Consider the following 23,085-nt stretch of genomic DNA (forward strand, 5'->3'; position numbering starts at 1 on the left):
TAAAAAAAACATTGAACTAAAGGCTGTAATGTAACAAAATAGGTAAAAAGCCAATACTTTTGCAAGGCACTGTATATAGTAGGTTGTACAAGTGACCCACGACTGACTTTCCGGGCATTGTAAAATGCCTGGAATTTTATGCTCAGCATATTTTCAGCCTCCCACTGTCTGTGTGCATTGCTTAGTCCATTTAGATTCATAATGCTTTATATGGCCACAGTCACACAGGAGATAGGTGTAGAGTAGAGTCGCCACTAAATGATCACCATCAATCAGATCTGAATATAAGGGATATTGAACAGCAAAAGTGAAGTAAATCAAAATCAAAAAATCAAAAATAAGGGTTATCATCCAAAGAAAAGCCAGAGTATATGCTTTAAAAATCAAGAATCCAAACCATTGGACCAAACAGGAACCACAGAGGAGGAAACATTCCAGGTTCCAGTATAGCTGAGGAGGAAATAATCCACCGAAGTAATGGTGAGACCATGTGTGTCAAAAAATGGTGATAGGTAAGTATGTTCTACCCGCGATGGGTGTATGTGATTAAAGCAAACACTTTCCCCTGAATGAGCCAAGCAAAGGTTTGTTTTAAACTTTAGTTTGGATTTTTTTCGTTTTTTTTCCATCTGTTAGTAGTCAGAATATCTTTTCCACGTAGGTTCTGTGTGAGTTCTCCTTCTCTATTGAAAGTGTCTAATTTCCCAGTATGAGAATTGCGAAACATTTTATTTGCCATGTTGTCAGCTCAGGTTTTACAATGGCTGCTGCTATCTTACAAATGTGACAGCTTTCCTGGGAATGACTGTGATAAATGGCCAATGAAGGAGCATTTACTGAAATGAATTCTTCACATTGATATCTCCGCACAGTACGCATTACTTCGGCTTACATTTACATCTGTGTGAAGAGAATGAAATGAGAGGCTGTCCGCTGAACTTGGAAGAATAAAGAGATCTCATTATCCCATATAGCTCTCACATCTGTATTATTTTAGCCAGAAGCCAACAGAGTCACCAAGAGGCCCTTGTGAAACATAAATTTTTGTTTCCTCCATTCAACTACTGGCCAAGTAAAACCCTTATTTGCTGTGTATGGATTGACAGACTGAACAGGTTGAAAAGGGCAGTGTCCAAGTTAATGTGACAGTGGGGAGAGAACTCAGCACCCATATAAAATATAAATGTGCTCGTATGCCCCAATGGGGACCTTGTGCAGCTGCATAGTCTGCGTAGATGCTAGCTCTGGCAATGCTTGTACCCATTACATCAATGGCTTTTGTATACTCTAACCAGAGCTGTATTGACCATAATGGGACACTTGGGCTAGTGCCTAGGGCAAGATTAAAGTGGTTGTTAAGCCACTGTCAGATCAGCCAGGTATTTCAGGTGATATAAGGGGCCAAATTACACAGCGCCACTGTGCTGTATAACATGCTTTAAAGAAACAGGATCCATTTTTTTTTTTAGTGTAACAAATGCTTTAAAGGAGGCATTATCAAGCCTTTAAGTCGAGTTCCAATATTAAAAATGATACTTACCTGGCGTAGTGGAGAGCATGTTCTCTTGAAAGCATCTTTGGAAGCTCCTTTTCCTCCTTTCGGGGATCCTCAGACAGTTCTCTAAATGGCCTTCTCTTTACTTCCAGCTATGTAGCCCCAACATTAAACAGCTTCTTCCTCTTGGTCCTGGGTGAAATACCCCTCCCCCAGTGGCTCCTCAAGACTATATGACGCAGGTATTGGTATCGTTCTTTCAGTGTTGGGTGAAAATGAAGCAAGGGGTGTTACTCCATCCTTTGCTTCATCCTCACATAATGCCTCTTCTACCCCTCACCTGCTATCAATATCCAATGCCTAGTGGGACATGTGGTTGCTGAGCATCTGAACTCACAGCTCATGTAAGGATGCTACAAGGCATATTGACAATGGATGGGGGTGGATATTTGGATATCAGACATTAAAATATATAAGTTGTAAAATCTTTTTATTAATTTTTTCCCTCTTCTGTCAACATCTGGTGGCTAAATTAGGCAAGAAAGTAGTAAAGGGAGGGGGTACAAGGGGTGATGAGAGAAATCAGAAGACTATCTATAGTTCAGAAACATGAAACCATCTCTCTTTTCTCTTGGTTAATGGTCTATATTTTAAAAAGTATCTCTGACTAATGCCGTGTACACACGACCGGACTTTTCGTCGGACTGAACTCAGAAGGACTTTTCAACGGAGTTCCGATGGAGTTCCAACTAAACGGACTTGCCTACACATGATCACACCAAAGTCCGATCGTTTTGAACGTGATGACGTACGACCGGACTTGAATAAGGAAGGTCGTAGCCAGTAGCCAATAGCTGCCCTTGCGTCCTTTTTTTGTCCGTCGGACTAGCATACAGACGAACAGATTTTTCGATCGTACTCGAGTCCGTCGGAAAGATTTGAAACATGTTCTATTTCTAAAGTCCGACAGATTTTTTGATAGAAAAGGTCCAATAAAGCCCACACACGATCAAATTGTCCGACGGATTCGTTCCGTCGAAAAGTCCGGTCGTGTGTACGCGGCATAAGATGTATGAAACCCACTCCATGCTGCCTTCACTATAGCATTGTAGCAGTATTTGGTAATATAATCACATGACACATGGAGTGGAGCAACATTTAGATCAGTTCACTCAGATCAGCTATATTATTGTGAGGTGCAACATAAAGTTTACCGTTATAATATTGTAAATGCTTATAATATTGCAAACTGCAAACATTACATGATTGCAAATATTGCAAACGGTTGGTCGTACAGAGAGGTTTAAAATACATTTCCTGAAAGCCTAGGAATATGGTTCATTAATATATTTGTTCTCTCTGGGACCATAAAGGTTCTGATATCCACACTTGTTCTCTAAATGTAATTAAATGAATACAACAATGGTTAACCATAATAACATATTGGTGCTGCAAAACTCTACCCGGTTATCTTGGTCAGCTTTTTTCAACCAGGGTCCCTTGAGGTTTCCTCAGGGATGCCTTAGCAAAATGCCTAAAAATGTATAAAAAACTGTATACAAGCGAGGAGTTGGATAAAGCCTGCCTTTTAGTTACACAAAGCCACAAGCTTTCATTATGCACCATTACGTCTTTTCTAGACACTGGCATCCTAACAACCAATAATGTAATTTAATAAGGAGGATGTCTGTGGTCTCCACAGCATTCTTGTTTGACCCTCCTATACCCCTCTCCCCTTCTCCCTCAGCACTGGGGTGACATTAGTTGACTGAGGGAGAGAAATTGAGGGAGAAGAAAAACATTAGAATACTAGTCAGTACCAGTGTGAAAAGTGTATTTGCTTTGGAAGAATAAATCAACTCTAACATTGGGTGTCCTACATGCGTGGATGTTGCTGCATTGTGTAAAACTATTAGAATCTTTTTTTTTTTACATTTTAGAATGTGGTGCCTTGAGACTGTCCATAATTTTAAAGGGTGTCTTGAGATTGTCTATAATTTTAAAGGGTACCTCAATTAAAAAAAGGTTGAGAAACACTGATCTGAGTTTACCATTTTTGCTAAACACACTGACAGCGTTAGGTCAGTATGAAGCTGAGGGCCCCTCATATCTGACTGGAGGGAAGTGTGGGCCGGCCATTTTACTGTGATCTTCAACAGTATATGCAGTATCTCACAAAAGTGAGTACACCCCTCACATATCTTTTCATGTGACAACACTGAAGAAATTACACTTTGCTACAATGTAAAGGAGGGCTAGACAGCTGGGGCCCTCCAGCTGTTTTGGAACTACATTTCTCATAAGGCATTGCAAGGCTGGCAGTTACAAGTACTCCCAGAGGCATGATGGGACTTGTAGTTCTGCAACAGCTGGAGGGCCCCAGGTGTGTGATGTAAAGTAATGAGTGTACAGCTAGTATAACAGTGTACATTTGCTCTCCCCTCAAAATAGGGCAACACTTTCAGATCCTCAGAGAATTCTTGAGGTGCCATGTTGAACTTCCAGTGACCAGTATGAGAGAGTGAGAGCGATAACACAAAATTTAACACACCTGCTCTCCATGCACACCTGAGACCTTGTAACACTAACGAGTCACATGACACCGGGGAGGGAAACTGGCTTATTGGGCCCAATTTGGACATTTTCACTTATGGGTGTACTCACTTTTTTTTATTGCCAGCGGTTTAGACATTAATGGCTGTATGTTGAGTTATTTTGAGGGGACAGAAAATTTACACTGTTATACAAGCTGTACACTCACTACTTTACATTGCAGCAAAGTGTAATTTCTTCAGTGTTGTCACATGAAAAGATATAATAAAATATTTACAAAAATGTGAGGGGTGTACTTACTTTTGTGAGATACTGAAGATTGATTCCTGAAATTCAATGACTGTCTATATTCTAGGGATCAGGTTGCTGACTGAGGTATGTGTATCTTCTCTGAGTCCCTGGAACATGGATTTCATTAGAAAACCTCTCTTATTTTTATTAATCTAAATTATTTTAAACAACTCTTTAGCTTGCTAAAGAGGTAAATACTCTGCAACTCTTTTAGTGTCTTATATTTTTGTATATATGCAATGCCCACCATTTTGGAATAAAGTATAAAATAAGTTTTTTTTTTTTTTAAACTACCCACAAATACAAAGGTTACAGAGTTAGCTTGTTGGGTGTGTCTGTCGGAGTGCTGTAAGTGAAATCACTGGCTTAGTTAAAGCAGAAATAAACCCATCCACTTAACGATTTCAAATAAGTTACATTTCCGGAACGTGCCGGGAATGTAACCCTCCCATTGGTTGTGCTCTCAACCAGACTGTCAAACCATCCAACTGCTGGTGTCATAATTGATCACATGTGCAGTGGCAGTTGTAGATTAAACAGAGGCCAAGACGGCAGCTTCCTTGGCTGAAAACGATAGGGGGGTTTACTTCCACTTTAACCTTTTAAAGTGATATTAAGCCCCAATTCACACTGATGCAGTTCGATTTGGGTGCAAATTTAAAGCGGTACATGGTGCGAATTTGCATTGCACATTTTTTCCATCGCAATGTGAATTCTGCTTAGCATGTAGGTTTCCATGCAAATTTTGTGTGAATATGTGAGGGGAGTGGTCACATTTGCAATTTTATTTTCTCTAAGCCCCGGTTCACACTTATGCAAATTCTATGCGGATCGGATGCTATCCAAAAAGCATAGATTCGCATGTCATGTAAAAAAGCATTATTTCCAGTGAAGGCTGTTCACATATATATGTGGTGCAAATTTGATCCGGTTCAAAAAAGGGTCCTGTGCGAGTCTGGTGCGGTGCAGTGCCAATTTCAGCTCTATAGACTTCTATGTGACCGGATAGAATTCACAGTCCAGTGTTCTCATCAGTGTGAATTTTTTTATTTTTTTGCCTAGCTTTTATAGAAAATAAAATTGCAGATGTGACTACTTCCCTCACAAATTTGCACTAAATTTGCATGAAAACCGCACATGCTAAGCAGAATTTGCATTGCAATGTAAAAAAAAAATCGCAATGCAAATTCGCAATATGTACCACTTTAAATGTGCACCCAATTCGCACCATATCAGCGTGAACCGGGGCTAAAGGTAGGTTTAAAAAAACAAAAACAGAAAAAAAAAAGTCATACTTTCCTGCTCTGTGCAACTTCCTCTTCTCGGGTCCCCCTGCCGGCGCCCCTGGCTCCTCCTCTTCTCCGAGTGCCCCCATAGCAAGCAGCTTGCTATGGGGGTACTCATGCATGCCCCCTTCTTCGCCCAGCTCTGGCTCCAGCTGCTGTCTCTCAGTCAATTTGGAGGCAGAGACCTGGGAGAGTAGCTGATCTCATGAAAATCGCTGGATCGTGATCGGACTCAGGTAAGTATTAGGGGGGGCAGGGGGGACTCCACACAGAAGGATTTTTACCTTTATGTATTGAATGCATAAAGTTAAAAAATATTCAGCCTTTAGAACCACTTTAAGATGCTAGAAAAAGCAGCGCATGTTCACAAAAACATTTGTACTAGCTTGTTCTCTGTGGAGAGCAACTGTCTAACTAGAAGTGTCAGGAGTGTGCATCTCGACTACGACATTTCTCTTTCTTTAACCACCTCATTACAGTGCACTTTCACCCCCACAATTTGAATGACAATTGCGCGGTCATGCAACACTGTACCCAAATGAAATTGTTATCATCTTTTTCCCCACAAATAGAGATTTCCTTTGGTGGTATTTGATCACCTCTGCGGTTTTTATGTTTTGCGCTATAAACAAAAGAAGAGTGACAAGTTTGAAAAAAACACAATATTTTTTACTTTTTGCTATAATAAATATGCAATTTTTTTTTTAAGACAAATTTTATCCTCAGTTTAGGCCGATAAGTATTCTTCTACAAATTTTTGGTAAAAGAAAATCGCAATAAGCGTATATTGATTGGTTTCTGCAAAAGTTATAGTGTCTACAAAATAGGAGATAGATTTATAGTATTTTTATTATTTATTTTTTTTTACTAGTAATGGCAGCGATCTGCGATTTTTATCGTGACTGCGATATTATGGCGGACACATCGGACACTTTTGACACATTTTTGGGACCATTCACATTTATACAGCGATCAGTGCTATAAAAATGCATTGATTACTGTATACAGTAAATGTGACTGGCAGGGAAGAGGTTAACACTAGGGGGTGATCAAGGGGTTAATTATGTTTCCTAGGGAGTGATTCTAACTGTAGGGGGCGGGGACTCACAAGGGGAGGAGACCGATCAGTGTTCCTCTGTACTGAGAGCACACTATCGGTCTCCTCTCCCCTGACAGGACGTGGATCTGTGTGTTTACACACACACAGATCCACGGTCCTGCTGTGTTACCAGACAATCGCAGGTGCCCGGCGGACATTGCAGCCGCCGGGCACACGCATCGGGTGCCCAGTGACACGGCGGGTGCGAGTGCCGCCGGCGGCACGTGCGCCCCCTGGTGGCGGGAAGGCAAGGGGATCATATGACACCCTCCCAGAATGAGAGCCGTGCCACCTGGCCGTTATATGACAGCTGGCAGGCGGCAAGCAGTTAAAGTATCTAAAACTTAAAATGGTATTGAACCCAAAACCAAAGAATGTAATATATTGCAGCCTACCAATCATTAGGGGCTGCATTAGTTTTCTTATTTTAGCATTTTTCTCTCTGTTTTCACCGGATGATCCAGCCAGTAACACACCTCCTGTATTAGAGTGCCCCCATTCTGGATGAAGGAGCACAGGGGCACATTTGGACAGCAGCATTGTCAGTCTGGGGGCAGATTTGTTCACCGCAATATCACAGTCCCGCTAAAAATCACTGATTGCCGCCATTAGTAGTAAAAAAAATGAAATAAATAAAAACTCCATAAAAATATCCCATCGTTTGTAGACACTATGTGGTTGATTTACTAAAACTGGAGAGTACAAAATCTGGTGCAGCTGTGCAGTGGTGTTGGCTAATCAGCTTCTAACTTCAGCTTATTTAATTATTTAATGAAGCTTTGACAATAAAACCTGGAAGCTGATTGGTTTCTATGCAGAGTTGCACCAGATTTTGCACTCTCCAGTTTTAGTAAATCAACCCCATAGACTGTGCACTTTTGAAAGTAACAGCAGTTGCTCCAGAGCTTTTTTATTTTTTTCCTTGTATGTGATTGGGTGTTCTTTGTAACGTGAAGTTTTACCTCATTTACTAAGCTCTGGAGCAACTGCACATGCAGAGTGCAACTGCACTTTCAAAAGTGCACAGCCTATTTGCCTTTAGTAAATCAACCCCTATAACTTTTGCGCAAATCAATAAACACTTATTGCGATTTTTTTTACCAAAAATATGCAGCAGAATACGTATTGGCCTAAATTTATGAATAAATTAGATTTTTATCAAATTTGATGTTTTATAGCATAAAGTAAAAAAAATCCTCTGTTAGATAGTTGCCACCAGAACATTTGCCCTCATTATGATAGGAAAAGGAGGGAGACGTTTTCAATCCCCCCTCTTCCTTATGGGGACAGCGGTAGGATCAGGCAGGTTCAAGTCTCCCCTGGGAGCTCGTGGCTCTCAGTGGAGACTTTTAGAGGCTCTCGTGGCTTGGTAGGGGAATACAAGTGACCTCTGCCAAGTTGCGTGCCTTTTTTAAAAGAAACTGGTTGATTCTGGAACCCCAAAAAAGGGCTATAAAAAGGGAGTTCCATCAAGTCAGGCTCAGTCGCCTTAGAAGACAGAGCTGTGGTGCTCCACCCCCCCCCTTATGTCACAGCTGTTATGTGGTGGTGTCACCTTTGTCAAAAAAAAAATAGGCAAAGGGGAACTAATATATGTCTTAAAAGAAATTAATAAAGTGGTCTGGTTATATATTAAACTGAATGTTAATGGTGTAGTTTTGAATTTCTTGCATGGGAAGTTATTTATTATGGAATATGTTTTATGCAGCCCGAGTCTAGTGGCGAGGTTGTGCTAAAGTTTATATATCTGAGTTTATGATGATTAATTTATCCATTGTTTTAAAACCAATATTAAAACGGCCACGGCCTTATTAATTCCAACACTTGTCTGCATTTTATTCTTTAGGTTACGTTTTTTTGTTATTTAAGGGTTTCCTGACTGCTGTCCCATAAGATTTCCCATCTATTACTGTACTGTTAACATCTCAACATTTTTGATTTCTCATCACAATCTGTTTTAGTGAAAATAATAACCAGAGCAAAGAGAGACTGTGGGGTTGATTTACTAAAGGCAAATTGTCTGTGCACTTTACAAAGTGCAGTTGCATTCTGCAAGAGCAGGTGCTTCAGAGCTTAGTAAATGAGCAAAAGCTATGCTGACTTCCATCATCCAATCATGTGCAAGCAAAAATGCTGTTTTTTTTATTTTCCTTGCATGTGATTGGGCATTCTTTACAAAGTGAAGCCTTACCTCATTTACTAAGCTCTGGAGCAATTGCACTTGCAGAGTGCAACTGCACTTTGCAAAGTGCACAGTCTAATTGCTTTTAGTAAATCAACGCCTGTGAATCTTCTCTGTAGGAATGCATCAATAAAGACTTTGGGGGTTATTTACTAAAACTGGAGCATGCAAAATCTGGTGCAGGTCTGCATACAAACCAGCTTCCAGGTTTTATTGTCAAAGCTTAACTGAGCAAGCTGAAGTTAGAAGCTGATTGGTTACCAATGCATGCACAGCTGCACCAGATTCTGAGTGCTCCAGTTTTAGTAAATCTCCCCGTTTACCCCTTACCACTTTATCCAAAAGTGTTGTTTTTAGTGGAACAATCATCTGTATGTTTTTTCCTTAAAACGAAACCAGCGATTTCAAAAATGGAGTTTCCCAGAGTTCATTTTAAAGGTAATGATCTGGTAAGGGTATCTGTCTTCCTGCACATGGGGTTTACATTGTTGCAGAGCAGAAACAGCATTTATCAAATAGGAACATCGCGGCAGATCCATCAGACACACACAAAGCAATAAACGTTTATTGAACCGCTCTGCATCGGCTTGCAGCTGACCTTACGCTCGCACCTCAGATGAGCCAGGCAATCTGTTCATCTGCAGCCGCAAGTAATGGGAAACTGGAATTAAACGTATGGCAGTAACAAGTCTGTCTGATGCAGGTTAGTAAATAGAGGATGTAGTGCTGACACAATATATTTCCCATTTTATGATATAATTGGAGGTCAGGCTGAGCTGCGGATTCACTTTATGTGTCAGACAGAGATGCAGCACAACACTTTTGATAAGTATACCTTATAATTCTGCCTTAACTCAGCAGTACACCACGCAAAGGGTTTGGGAAATAAAGCAGAATCAGCAGTTTCTCCGCCAGTTTAAATACACCATATTCTTTCTATATCTGGACTGTTTATCTACTGAGCAGTGTATGGATTTATAGGAATGGACACAGGTTTAGGGAAGTGATAAAAGTTGCCTAATCCATACCCCAGTCACTGACAAACCCCTCGTGCCTTTTTACACCTGATGCAAAGATGCCCAGACCTAATTTACTGGTGCTAGATTGTGTCATTTTACTTGGCAATAACTCTATGGCAAATTTGCCTACCTAAATCAAATTTTTTTATCATAAGCTAGCGTGCTGTAAAAAAAAAGATGTGTAGCACCCTCTAGGTAGGTAGGTGCTAGAAAGAGAAGTTTTGTTAGGTTAGGTAAATTTAGGCAGGCCTGGCTGGCAGTCAGGCCTGTTTGCTTATTTTTATTGTGGGCTGGGAGAGGCTCAGAGCAGCAGCTGGTGACTTACCGGCAGCATCACTGGGACCTCCCTCTTCCTTCTGGAGGGTTCTGGAAGGAGAGGAGGAGAGAAGAGGTGGAGCTGTCTGGGGTACTCTAAGGAGCCCTGACCAAACCCCAACTTGGATTGGCAGGGGGCAGGCCTCCTTAAGTACCCAGGGTCAGCCCAGCTGGGAAGGAGTTGTTCAGAGCTTGGAGATGGAATGCTAGACTGTCGGGGCCTTTGAGGGAACTCCCCAGTCTGGAGGGGGAGACCTTGGGCCTGGGCCTGGGGTGCGGACAGAGCCCTTCAAGAAAGCGTGAATGTTCTGGACAGGAGGCACAGGAGGAGCAAGTGAGGACAGCAGGAGAGAGCATTGCCGGGCAGGTCTCCAGGGAGAGGAACAACTGTTCGCAGCCAGGAGAGGGCTGCTGAGTGACATGCACAGTCGGGAGGACTGGGGAGGACCGCCTGAGAGGACTGAGATCATGCAGTCTGGGATGGGTGCAGAGCCAGCAGTATGGACTGTGGTATCATGGGCAGTGGAGAGGGGCAGCTACAGCCAGGAGGGCTGGCAGTGCTTTAAGATGTGTTACTGGGCTTAGTAACCGAAGTTAGTACAGCTATCTTCAAGAACTTTTCGTTGCTACACTAAAGGGGCCTGCGGTCACTGCCTGCAAAAGGCAGTTGCTAAGGCCTGGCTGAGCCAGTGTCAGGCCTAACCATCCGGTGCTAGCTGTGCCTGGAAGCTCAAGTAAGAGTTGTGCTGGAGGAGCTGAGGAGTAATAGTCTGCAGTAAGAATTGTGCTGGAGGAAGAGAGACCTGTATATACCAGAGTTTATATAAGTTGTCCCAATTATTTGTTCTAAATTCACTGGGCGTTCCATACGTCCTATACCCTATCCAAGTTTAATCCCCTCAATAAAACATAAAACAAGCACATGGACTGTTTTCTGTCTTGGAGTGTCTGAGAGGTGAACACCGGGCAGGGCAGAGTGACAGGTGGGCCACATCACTTAGCAGCCCCTACGGGGGTACCGCTACACATGTAACAGTTTTTGATTGTTATCAGATTTTTTAACAGTACAATCCACAGTGACAGCTGCAGCCTGCTGGCTTCAGTTCTCACTGTGAATCTCACTGCATAAGGCATGGAAGCAGCTGAAGATGGCATGCGTTTGGTAAATAAGCCTCATGTGATCAATGTGATTTGCTGTCATAGTGATCACATGGTCAGGAACCACACTGACGTTTACTAAAATTGGAGTGTGCAAAATCTGGTGCAGCTCTGCATAGAAACCAATCAGCTTCCTGTTTTTTTGTAAAAGCTTTATTGAACAAGCTGAAGTTAGAAGCTAATTGGCTACCATACGCAGCTGCACCAGATTTTGCACTCACTCTCCAGTTTTATTAAATCAAGCCCTGTGTTTTTAACTTTCTTTCAAATGACACACATGGAAAGTGAGAGCGGGAACCTAGAGGTGCCCGTACATATCATTAGATAGCTCTTAAAACCTATGGGGCTCTAAAAAGTGTTGAAGGTTGAGATCTGGCCTAGTCCCACCTCATTAATGGTCAGCATGGCTGTGTAGCGTTCTTAAGGAACCAATGAGATGTAGGAGACAGCAGTGGGTGCAAGTTTGTGAACTGCATTAAAGACTTGCATAAACGCGTGGATGATTTAGAGCACCTTTAAGTTGCTTGCTTTCCAATTCTATTGGTAGAATAAGTTCCTGGTGTTGAAGACCTACTCAAGGAAGTGGTAGATTAATTTCCTGGTGGTCAAAACCCACTCAGGGAAGAGGAAGAAGAAGTTTCTGGTGGTGAAATTCTACTCAGGGAAGAGGCAGAGTAAGTTCCTGGTGGTGAAGACCTACTCGGGGAAGAGGGAGAATAAGTTTATGGTGGTAAAAATCTACTCAGTAAAGTGACAGAGTAAGTTCCTGGTGGTGAAGATTTGCTCAGGGAGGTAGTAGAATAAGTTCCTGGTGGTGAAGTCCTAGTCGGGAATGTGGTAGAATAAGTTCCTTGTGATGGAGATCTGCTCAAGGAAGTGGTAGCATAAGTTCTTGGTGGTGAAGAATTGCTCAGGGAGGTGGTAGAATAAGTTCCTGGAGGTGAAAACCTACTTGGGGACATGGTAGAGTAAGTTCCTGTTGGTGAAGGTCTACTCAGGGAGGTGGTCAAATATGTTTCTGTTGTGGAGACTCACTGAGGGATGGGCCAACCCCGCAGTTGGGCTTTAAGTGCAGTTGACCAGCCCCCAGGAGCTCCCACCACCTTTAAAGACACTAGCCTTTCCAGCAAATGCCAGAAATGCAAATGGGGATCCTTTAAGTAGGATTATTAAATCATTTTCCATGGAGGTCCTCCTTGTATGGATACTTTTTTATTAACATTTTTTGTTTTAGATGGTTTTGAAAGCAATTTTACTTAATTAGTGTTTATCACTTATCACTAGTTGAGTATTACATTAGAAATAGCGCTGTGTTTCATTTGGGATCAACTCACTTGATAACAGAACTATATTTAATTCTTAAATAAAAATCGTAGACAATACCTGAGATTTTTCAGGCACCCCTTTAAGGCTGCTACAAGGTACCAAGTTTAGAGTAGGAGCATCCTCTCCTCCAGTCTTCTGGGACTCGACACATCGCTGTCTCTGCCTGATTAATCCTGATTTCGATAAAGGTTCTGTTGGAATTCTGCAAAACAAACAAGTCCCATAAAGAGCTATAGATAGTGTAGAGGAAAGAAACTGGTTTATTGTGAAGTCAGCCATATATGTCACAATTTTGCCTAGTGTTATGTGTGAGCAATATGAACACTACACAACTCTACAGCAATCTTCCTACAAACAGATAATGAATGTTCCATATTCCCTTATGTGAAATTGAGACAGTCCATTGTTAAACCAAAAAGAAAAGTTTCAGTATATTTAAGGGCCTCCATCAAAATACTTTTGGCTTGTGTCGATAGGCAAACACAGCTTGCTTTTAAATTGGGTTCAGGGCACTTCAGAGTTCATTTTGACAAATTGATAGGTGCATTTGACTGCTTTCTAACATGAATTTCACCTGCTGCTTTCGCATTCCCATTGACTTGTATGGGGAAAAACACAGTTCTGGAGTGAACAAAAGCCTAGTGATACAGGACCTAAAGCTTTGGCAAGGAAGATGACCCTAATTTTTATTTATTTTTATTTTTTGCTGCAGGTTAGTAACAGTTATAGGTCTTGTCTCTCTCTGAACCTTTGGCTGGCCAGCGAGGGAGAAGAAGCAGACTGATGAGCTCATCTCCGTCATTTTGCTTTCTCCTCCTATCACCATGTGCCTTGTTAGTCACTGCAGCACAATGGATTATCTCCTTTTGTTGCTCTGTTCCTTCTCCTAATCTACTTCTGCTGTACAGGACATGGCAAGAGTCTGATATCAAGTCAAATTCCCTTAAAACTGAACTTCATTCTAAAAGGGAATTTCCGCTTTGCTTAATCCCTCCCCCCCAATATATTTGCTACTCTGTTCCGACTGAGTAGGTGATCGGAGCGAAGTTCAGCACCCCCCCTGACCCCGGTCCGCAGTCTCCTAGAATATGTCACAGGTGCCAGGAGACTGCAGGTCTATTCATAAAGTGCAGCACGACTCGTGCATTTGCAATGGGAACCAAGCTGTAAAGCCAAAGGGAGCGTCCTTTTATTAAAAGTCAGCAGCTACAGTATTTGCTAACCTTTACATATTTTTTTACTGGCTGAAAAACCTCTTTAAGCTAAAGAAAAAAACAAAAACACACTTTTTATTATATATTTTAAAATCATCTAACAAATGCTACCACAACAAATCTAACAAATGGTAAGCAGCAATACATTACATTTTTTATTTTTGGGCTTGGATACACTTTAAAAATGCTGTGATTACCAAGCCCCCAAAAGGTTGCAGCATAATCATCTGCACTATGACTTGTTTTTTGAACTTTTCCATGTGGTCTACACCCCAAGGATGGCCACAGACTGTAGTGCAGCCATCATTAATGGCAGACCACCAACCAGCCAGTCCCCGGTGTAGCTCTGCAGTTTTGGTTGTTAGGAGCACCAGTGTCCTAATAACCAATCATGGTTGCATGCCTCACCCCCAGCATGACAGAATGGAAGTTGAACTTCTTTTGTCCAGACCTGCAGCCTGCATCAGCTCTCGGTTCCTGCCCTTTGCCTGTCTGTACAAGGGCACTGTGAAGGGGACACTGGATGTAAGGGGGCACTCTGATGGAGACCCCTGATGTAAGCAGGCACACTGATAGGAACACCTGATGTAAGGGAGGACTCTGATGGGGACACCTGATGTAAGGAAGGATTCAGATGGGACACCTAATGTAAGATGACACTCTGGTGGGGATGCTTGAGGTGAGGAGGCACTGTGATGGTGGTCTATTTTTTTAATAGGAATATATTAACTATATATAACTGAGTCATCGTACAAACATGAGATAAGGGCCTCTGCTGGAAGAAAAGTTTACTGACCCCTGTTGTAGAGGATGATAGGATGTGCTTGAAAGAGTCCACTGAAAGTTCAAAGTCTAAAGAGCGCAATCCACACATTAACATACTGGAACTGCTCTAATAAAACATATGTGCAAATTAATTGTTCTCAAGTGAGTACATTCTATTCTCACTGTTTTTGCTATGCACCAATGATGCAGAAACTATAAATTTAAAATATAAGCAATTTACTAATAAATGTGGTTTGGTATGCAGTGTACATACCAGCATCCAAATGTGCCCAGATTAGGTGCTGGCATGCTTAGCAAAAGAAATTTGATTTTCTCTCATGTTTTGGGTCTATCTGAAAGCTTTTACTGATTTTATATGCACATCAACTAAATTGTACAAAGTGCATACTGATAACTGATATATTAAATATAAATATAAATATATCCGGCACTATTTGTTCATTTGATCTCTTTATTTATAAATTTTTTTATTATTTTTTATTTTTTTTTATTTTCTGAAGGTAATTTAAACTTAAAAACTGTGTCATTATAGGGTAGAGCTACATCCCCATTTTTTCCTTGATATATTAAAGCGCTTGTAACCCTAAAAAAAAGGCTCCTGTTCCATAGTGCTGTTGCAGTGTAATTTGTCCCTTTATTTGATTCAAAATACCTGGTTGATCCTGCCTGTTTCAGTGTCCCCCTGTGACTGCTGATCCATGATACCGTTGTCAGATTACGTGCCTCTGTCCCCCCCTGTCTGTATACAGTCTCCCCCTCTCCCCCTCCCTCACTGCCTGTCATTTTGAGTCTGTGCAGTGGGAGCCGATCTCCTCCCCGCCCCTCCCATTCCCTCTCTTCCTGACAATATTCTGCTGCAATACATATCACAATTACCTGTGTAAGTTTTTGCAAGATCTAAAGTACTGTGTGTCAGTTTTTTTAAATTATAACCCTAAATACCCTCTTTCGCAGCGCCGCTCTGCGGTCATTTGACCTTCCTTTGGTGGTCGGCTGACATCAGAGGGGAATCTCAGCCCCTCCCACTGCTCTTAGCTATGACTAAGCAACAATTATGTTGTGAAACGCGTCAGCTGTTTTTCCTGCTTCTGTTGTCAAATGAACGTTGACTATTCATTAAATAAAGGCTTTTTTTGTCCAGAATCCATTTCTTCAAAAACCCTCCCACTGCTCTCCTCAGATCGGAGAGCAGAGTGGGGTCATGTGACCGCAGAGCAGCGCTGAAAAAGAATGTATTTAAGATTATAATTTAAAAAAAAAACTGACACACGGCACTTTAGATCTTGCTAAAACAGAGAGAATACAAGTAATAGAATACAAGTAATTGTGTTATGTGACTTCACAACCACTTTAAGTTTGTTGTATATTTATATAATAAAGGAGATTGTAAAAATCAGTATAAGCAGAAACGCCATGGTGCACACTGGTCTGGGGCTGTCACAATATATAGACACAAATATGTTGCCATCATCCAAGACAGGTGCCCATACATGGTTTCATATGCGACTCAGGATGGAGGCTCCAATGATAAGACCAGGGGCATGTCATGCTCATGCAAGCACATAACGTAATAGTACTGTAGAAAACTTATAGAGGGAGCAGAGCAGAGGCTCAAGTGTGTGCTGGGTAGAACAATAATAACTGGTACAGGTCTTCAAATGTTTCCAATAACTTAGTAAGACTTGGGCCATCCCCCCAAATCAGAGGTCATTGTGTGACCTACTGAAATAAGCTGGTTTGCACACCTTATCCTAATGAGCAGATCTTTGATTTATTGTCAATATTTATGAGAAATCTACCTACATATTGCCAGCAAAAAAAAATCAGCATGCCTTTGCTGTGTTTACCACCTGTGTAAAGAGGCTTCTATGCACATCAGATGGGTTTTGCTTTCTGATATAATCAATGGGAAAGCAAAATCTACTTGGAGCAGGTGAAACACAGGTCAAAGGATTTCAATTGCAGGTCAAATGGGTCTGTCAATAAATTCCAAATGCCACTGATACAGGCCCATATATTGTTGTAGCATAAAAAAGGGTGGTGTGCCTTCAAGTTCACCAACGAATGCCCATAGATGATAAACTTTGGCCTTTAAAGGAAACCCCATGATGAGGGCTACCACTGCTGTATTTTTTTCTGAAAGCTGGAAGATCCATGGAGAAATAAAATATAAAAACATTATTGTTTTATTGTATTTACTCTATTTGATTCATTTTCAAATCAAAGGAGTGACCTTTGATCTGCATATGACATCTGTTAAAATAACCTTTAGATGAGGGAACTAAGCTGGGAATGTACATTGATCTGCACATGTGCTGCAGGCAGTGTACACCAAATAAAAAGCATAAACGGTGGTGTGCCATCACACTAAGCAATAGATGTCTATAAATGACAAATTTTGTCCTTGGAAGAAAACCCAATGATGGTGGCTGCCACTGCTGACCCTTTTCTGAAAATGCTACTTCTCTTGCTGCCATTGTAGCTAAAGCAGTTCATCAGTCATCTATTGAAAAATTAAAGTCAGCAGCTACAAAAAATGTAGCTGCTGACTTTTAATACTCAGACACTCACCTGTCCCAGGATCCAGCGATGTCCTCACCCAGCTGCTTTCTTCACCAAGCTTCGGTCCCCCTGGCATACTAACTGTGGGCAGCCGCCTGTGACTGCTTGTGGCTTCACAGCCGGCTGCTCTCTGATTGGCACCACAGCTTTCTGGAACCTGTGACGTGTTCCAGAAGTCTGCGGGGGAAAGAGGGTGGGCCATCGCGGCAATCCGACTGAATGTGGGGGAGCAGGTACCTGTCAAAACCAGGTACCTGCCCCCCCCCCCCCCCCAAAATAAATGATGTGCAAAATGTGATAGGGGGGGGGGGGTGGTTTGGAGGAGGAAGAGTGAAGCTTCCCTTTTGGGATCCCTTTAATGCTTTCCAAGTCACTAATTCAGGGCAAGTATACAGGTCAGGAGTTCCAAATTTCCTTAAACGGGCTGCATGCCTGTTCCAGGTTAATGAAATGATGTAGCCAGAAAAAGCCAGGACATTAGCATTTGCAGAAAGAGATCAGCAATGACGGCCTCAAGAACTCTCTAATTATAGCTGTCCTTTAATTAACAAATCCATCAATTACACCGTAGCACAGGGATATGCAATTAGCGGACCTCTAGCTGCAAAACTACAAGTCCCATCATGGCTCTGCCTCTGGGTGTCATGCTTGTGGCTGTCAGAGTCTTGCTATGCCTCATGGGACTTGTAGTTCTGCAACAGCTGGAGGTCCGCTAATTTCATATCCCTGCCGTAGCATATCCAGTAAGGCTGAAATAAGCAAAACATCCACACTGTCAGTCTATTCTAATTCTGATGCTGTTACAATTCCTTTAAAGACAGCAACACATGAACCCCATTGATGAAGCTGACAATTTATTCTCTCAGTGGGGAAAAATCCTTCTTGATTCGATCAGTGGCACTCATATTAATTTCCTGGATCAGTGGCAGTCATATTAATTTCCTGGATCAGTGGCAGTCATATTAATTCTCTGGATCAATCCTTTTGATGGATCCTACTAACTAATTATAGCTGGAGGTGCTATTTCTCATAAAAAACGTGGATGGGCTCCAGTCTAAACAAAACTCACTATAGATTCTAACGGTAGAGCTGTATGATAACTGTATAAAAGATAATGAACTCAGTTTTTGGAATTGGGAAGGATGAGTATATGCAAATTAGCTCAACTTTAACCACTTGAGCCCTGGTTGCAGCTTAAAAACCTCATAGCCATATGGATAGTGTCTCTTTGTTCCACTGCCATCCCAGCAGTGTTTTAGAATTGTGGCTGGTCTCAGCAGTTTCTGAGACCAGAAACTATATATATATATATATATATATATATATACACACACACACACACACACACACACACACACACACACACACACACACACACACACCACTCAGCCATAACAATAATGTCTTCACTGACAGGTAAAGTGAATAACATTACTTGTCTCATTACAATGGCATCTGAAGGTTGATGTAATATATTAGGCAGCAGTGGCAGTGTTTTCATTAGGCTGCGTTCACACCTGAGCGTTTTCAGCTCATAAAATGCTCGTAAAACACCTGAAAAATGCCAAACAAACAAAATCCTATCCATTTCAATGGCACCTGTTCAGATCTGAGCGTTTTGTCACCTGAAGCTGACAAACGCCTGAAAAACGCCTTAAGCTCAAAAAAGAACATGAGCTGCTTTGGGGCAGATTACAGGCATTTTTCTGCCTTTTAAGTTGGTGACCTGTACAAAATCGCTGTAAAAATGTTGTAAAACGCGGCAAAATCGCAGTAATATCGCGCTAAAACCGCGCAACTTTGAAACGCTCAGGTGTGAATGCAGCCTTAAGGGCACATGGGCGCCGCCCCCTCTCTCTATGTAAAAATTGATAGATTCATGATGGATTCATGCATTGCATGAATCTATCAATGGCCACTGTAGCCATCCCCTATTCAAGCATCCGGGTGCCTGAATTACAGCAGCGGGGGTCTTTTTTTGAAGCTTCTGATTAGAGCCATAGGCTCTAATAGGCTTCAAAAAAGGTGACCTGCGAGCGCAATGCCCAGGTGTGTTAGCAAAGCAAATGAATATTTGCTTTGCTAACACTGAACCACTTCTCAGCCAATCAGGAGGCGCGAATCTAATACTGGTCACCCGATTGGCTGAAGGCAGAGGTGATCCCATTGGCCGTCTAGCAGAACAGGAAGAAGAGACGCAGGGAGGACACAGGAGCCATCGCCTGACCTGCGCTACCCGTCCCACAGCTCGCCGCCGTCATCTGCTGCCTGACCTGCCGCCATGAGGGGGTAAGTGCCAGGCAGACAGCAGGTGGGGCACAATGGCTGCATATTATGGGCACACAGGCTGTATATGATATGCACAGTTGACTGCATTTGCTGGGCACAGTGGCTGCATATGATGGGCACAGTTGGCTGCATATGATAGGCAGAGTGGCTGCATATGATGGGCACAGTTGGCTGCATATGATGGGCAGAGTGGCTGCATATTATGGGCACAATTGGCTGCATATGATGGGCACAGTGGCTGCATATGATGGGCAAAGTTGGCTGCATATGATGGCCAGGGTGGCTGTATATGATGGGCCAAGTTGGCTGCATTTTCTGGGCACAGTCGGCTGCATATGATGGGCACAGTGGCTGCAATTGATGTTTTTGTTTCAGTATTTTTCATAATGTTTCAGTTCGTTTGCACCACCCCAAAAATTTTGAGCACCAGCCTCCACTGTTAGGTAGCAAAAAACATTGTTGTCCATGAAGTTAACAGGACCCAAAAAGACAAAATTTAGGTGCCGCTTAGAGAGGTAAAGTCCAACTAAACCGATGTGAGTGCAGGCAGGGACAGGGAGCTAATCCTAGCATCAAGCTGCAGCAATGTCAAAGGAAAAGGTCCATAAGCCGCACATCATGAAGCAGACCCATGTGCATGAAGTGAGATAAATGGCAGCCTCAGACTCTAGCCAGGCCCCGCCTTAAACGCGTTTCGCTCTGCCCCTTGGAGCTTAATGATGGGGATGGGAGTTCTGAGCATAAGAGGCTGTTCGTGAAAGCTTCATTGGCTGTCATGTGATAGAAATGGATGACACACAGGTGCTCAAGCAAGCAATCAAGTGGATAAAAACAGCCACAGACATCAAAGCTGGTCACAAACATTAAGATTGCTTTACAGCAGATATATTTTTAAAGGAAACATGGAAAAAGAAAACTGCACATAACTGAAAAACAATATTGTTAAGTTATTCATTTAAGAAGACCGATGTAATTATTAATAATCGGTTGTTCATTTAAAATGGCCGATGTATTTATCCACATGAAAAAAATAAATGTAAGTGTATCTTCCTTTTCCAGCCTAGTGAGTATAGTTAAAACCAATGAAGTTTATTGAAGAAAAATGAAAAACAATGAATGTATGTGCTCTGGAATAGAGTCAAAATAAATGACAAGACACCCAAAACAATGGGCACTCATTAGCGCTTGGTTTGGTACTGTGTACCGTCAATGATTTAAAGCATTGTGTGCCATCTATATATGTATTAATCGATGTATGTGATGAGAAATGCATAAATCAATCCTACCTTGATATGACCAACATAAACATGTATGGTGCTTAAAAAGGGGGGTTGTACATAGGACAAGGAATGGATTGAAACATTCAGGAAAGGACAAATTACATATAATATTGGGCAATGTCCCATTCAAAATTCAGACCTCTAAGTATAGGAGTGTCCAGTTTAAAAAATCCAAAATACCTCCCTCCTACACGGGGGGGAGGGGGAATCGGTTGCCACCATGGACAGGTCTATCTTCTTCAAGAACAATTTGGACTCTAAAAGTTTGTACATTCTATTGATGGAGAGACTAGTGTTTTTGTTGGTCCTGATATCTGAGAAATGGTTCCTCATTCTGTCACTGAAATGTCTCCTAGGTCTATCCACATATTGGATGTTGCATAGATTGCAGCTGACTAAATATATAATAAATTTGGTGTGATAATTGACCAACTGTATAATGGCAGTGGAAAAGCCATTGGAACATAAAATAATGGTATGGGGTCTCCCAAATGATTGCAGAAAGAACACCTGGCTGTCCCATATCTGTATAGACCAGTTGTATTTAACAAAGTCCATGGTGGAGGATTAGAAATAAAGAGAGTGGGAGATATCATGTTTCCTATGGTGCATGCCCTCCTGGCTACATATCTGACACCTCGACCCAATATTTTGTGGTAGCTGTTAACCCTGTGTAAGATAGGGAGGCGTGTGAATAAATCAGTCCTAGATAATCTCCTGGTGTATAGGCAATCCTGTCTTACATTAGATTTCTTATAGCCGCATTCGCAAAGTCTTGTTTCCAATGAACCCTATCAAAATCAGTGGGACTGGAGCAATTGCCTCTGATACTGATAAAATGACCATGTGGACTAGTCTTAATGGTGTGTGTGGGGGTGACAATTAGATGCATGTAAGAGTGCATTCTTGGATTCTGTTTTCTTGAAGCCGCCACTCATCTCACTTCATGCAGATGGATCTGCTCCATGATGTATGGCTTATGGACCTTTTCCTTTGACATGAAGTTGATGTGATAAAAGCAGAAAAAATGGGCATCGTAGTTTGTTGTGTATGGGGCTACATACCTGCACCTTAGTCAGGGTGCCCATGCTGACCTGTGTACACAGCCAAAAGTGACTACAATGGGCACATGAACATCAGAACTGGACCAGGAAGAAATAGAAGGCGGTTGCCTACTATAATGAATCACATTATCTTTTATATCATGTGGGTGGCTGAGTGAGCGTGCATCGCTTACCAGGGGAAGAGATGGCACCAGGATACAGCATAGGAAGAAGGCAAGCCAGAAGAGGCAAAGTGATGATTTGGGCAAGGTTCTGCTGGGAAACCTTGGGTCCTGTCATTCATGTGGATGTTACTTGACACATACCACCTACCTAAACATTGTTGCTGACCAAATACACCGCTTTATATAAAATGCATTCCCTGGTGGCAGTGGCTTTTTGTTAGCAGGATAATGCAACACCATGCACTAAATGGTTTGAGGAACACAAACCATGAGGAACACAAACACAAACCAGGAGCTTGAGGTGTGGACTTGGCCTTCAAATTCTCCAGATCTCAATCCATCGAGCTGGAAAAACAAGTCCAATCCATGAATGCCCCACCTCGCAAATTATAGGACTGAAAGGATCTGCTACTGATGGCTTGGTGCCAGATACCACAGCATACCTTCAGAGGTCTAGTGGCATCTATCCAGCGATGGGTCAGGGCTGTATTGGCAGCAAAAGGGGGACCTACTCAATATTAGGTGGGACATCATATTGTTATGGCTGATTGGTGTATAAATATATCCTAAAAATAAATAAAACTATTTCCTCCCAAAATGAATTCCCAGGTCCCAACAATGATGTCGGATGATCTGGATGACATTTCCGTTCACTGCAGGCATCAAATGCTCATGTAATTTGCAAAACCTGTGAAAAATTTGCCATCATGCTAATTTGTGTCCTCTTCCTTTTCTTCATTTTTTTATTTAATGCTGCACTTGCAATTCATCCAAACCACTTCTTTCCCCTGCGTGCGTCACAATATAGTGTTGAAAGGGGAATAAAGCTCTCCTAAAGTAAAATGCATACATTCACCTTGAGCTTTCCTATTCGGCTACATTGCATAAGTCACACAAATGTGATATTTTAATGAGCAGACTTTGTTGATTAGATTTTGTGGTGATTATATGGGGATGTACAAACTAAACGAAAGAAATAAAATGATATGTATTCAAATTTTA

At 41.9% G+C, this 23,085-nt stretch overlaps 1 protein-coding gene across 1 annotated transcript in view; it reads right to left on the reverse strand.

Moving 5' to 3' along the window:
• The window catches only part of GALNT14 (polypeptide N-acetylgalactosaminyltransferase 14), a 707,004-nt gene that overhangs the window by 9,102 nt on the left and 674,817 nt on the right, over window positions 1-23,085 (reverse strand). Inside the window, exon 13 of the mRNA XM_073628286.1 lies at window positions 12,782-12,926. Coding sequence (XP_073484387.1) covers window positions 12,782-12,926 — 145 coding nt within the window. The remainder of the gene's footprint in view (window positions 1-12,781; window positions 12,927-23,085) is intronic.

This window comes from Aquarana catesbeiana, linkage group LG04, assembly GCF_042186555.1.
Source record: "Aquarana catesbeiana isolate 2022-GZ linkage group LG04, ASM4218655v1, whole genome shotgun sequence".
Classification (NCBI taxonomy): domain Eukaryota; kingdom Metazoa; phylum Chordata; class Amphibia; order Anura; family Ranidae; genus Aquarana; species Aquarana catesbeiana.